Source organism: Octopus bimaculoides, chromosome 1, assembly GCF_001194135.2.
Source record: "Octopus bimaculoides isolate UCB-OBI-ISO-001 chromosome 1, ASM119413v2, whole genome shotgun sequence".
Taxonomy (NCBI): Eukaryota; Metazoa; Mollusca; class Cephalopoda; order Octopoda; family Octopodidae; genus Octopus; species Octopus bimaculoides.
The window spans coordinates 128,255,821-128,256,723 of record NC_068981.1 but is presented as its reverse complement, the minus strand read 5'-3'; the positions used below and the strand labels follow the sequence as shown (position 1 = coordinate 128,256,723).

General features: G+C 41.1%; 1 protein-coding gene across 3 annotated transcripts in view; it reads right to left on the bottom strand.

Annotated features, from left to right (window-relative positions):
• LOC106870828 (uncharacterized) overlaps positions 1 to 903 on the bottom strand; it is a 283,987-nt gene that overhangs the window by 57,529 nt on the left and 225,555 nt on the right. For all 3 annotated transcript variants that reach the window (XM_052970300.1, XM_014917052.2, XM_052970301.1), the window contains one exon: positions 666 to 863. In XM_052970300.1, coding sequence (XP_052826260.1) covers positions 666 to 863 — 198 coding nt within the window. The remainder of the gene's footprint in view (positions 1 to 665; positions 864 to 903) is intronic.

Below are 903 nucleotides of genomic sequence, written 5' to 3'. Positions count from 1 at the left end.
ACACACACACACACACACACACACACACATACACGACAGGCCTCCTTCATCTTCCGTCCACCAAATCCACTCACAAGGCTTTGGTCGGCCCGAGGCTATAGTAGAAGACACTTGCCCAAGGTGCCACGCAGTGGGACTGAACTCGGAACCATGTGGTTGGTAAGCAAGCTACTTACCACACAGCCAGTCCTGCACCTATAGGTAAAGTCGATCTCGACGGAATTTGAACTCAGATCGTAAAGGACGACATTCTGTCAAGCAAATTGCTCGGCGTGCTAACGATTCTGCCAAGTATGTACGTATAACGTGACGATGTAATATCTGCTTTCAAATCACTCTTCCAACTGATAAGGCAGTTTGCTATCATCCCCAATGATTTCCTTTTATAATGTGCTGTCTCTGATGGTGCAAAGTTATCATCCTTATTTTAGGGGAGCCCTTTGGTTTATAAAAACTATTTCTACTCTACTAGGTTCTTTACACGAAGTATCTAACATACAAATGATCCTAAAATATCTAAAGGAAAATGTTCATGTCAGTAGCCTGAAAAAAAAAAAAAGGAATGTCCAGGTCTGCATTTTCTTTTTTTTTGTGTGTGTGTGTGTAAATTATTGAGTCGGTTGTGACAACATCAATGTACATGGGAATATATGGTGACTACTTACCGAACGATCCAGTATAACGCGCAAAGCTTTCACACACTTGGACTCACATTTCGGTATCACAAGAGTCATGTAACGGTGCCTATTACTGCCGAAGAGTTTTAAACTGAAACCGGGAGTGTAGGTCTCATCAAGAGAATCAACTCCGTAGGAAGTGAGATCAAATATTAATTGGTGGATTCTCTTTTCTGCCATTGGAAACTGAATAATAGAAACAAAACCAAAAATTACAAATCTCTCT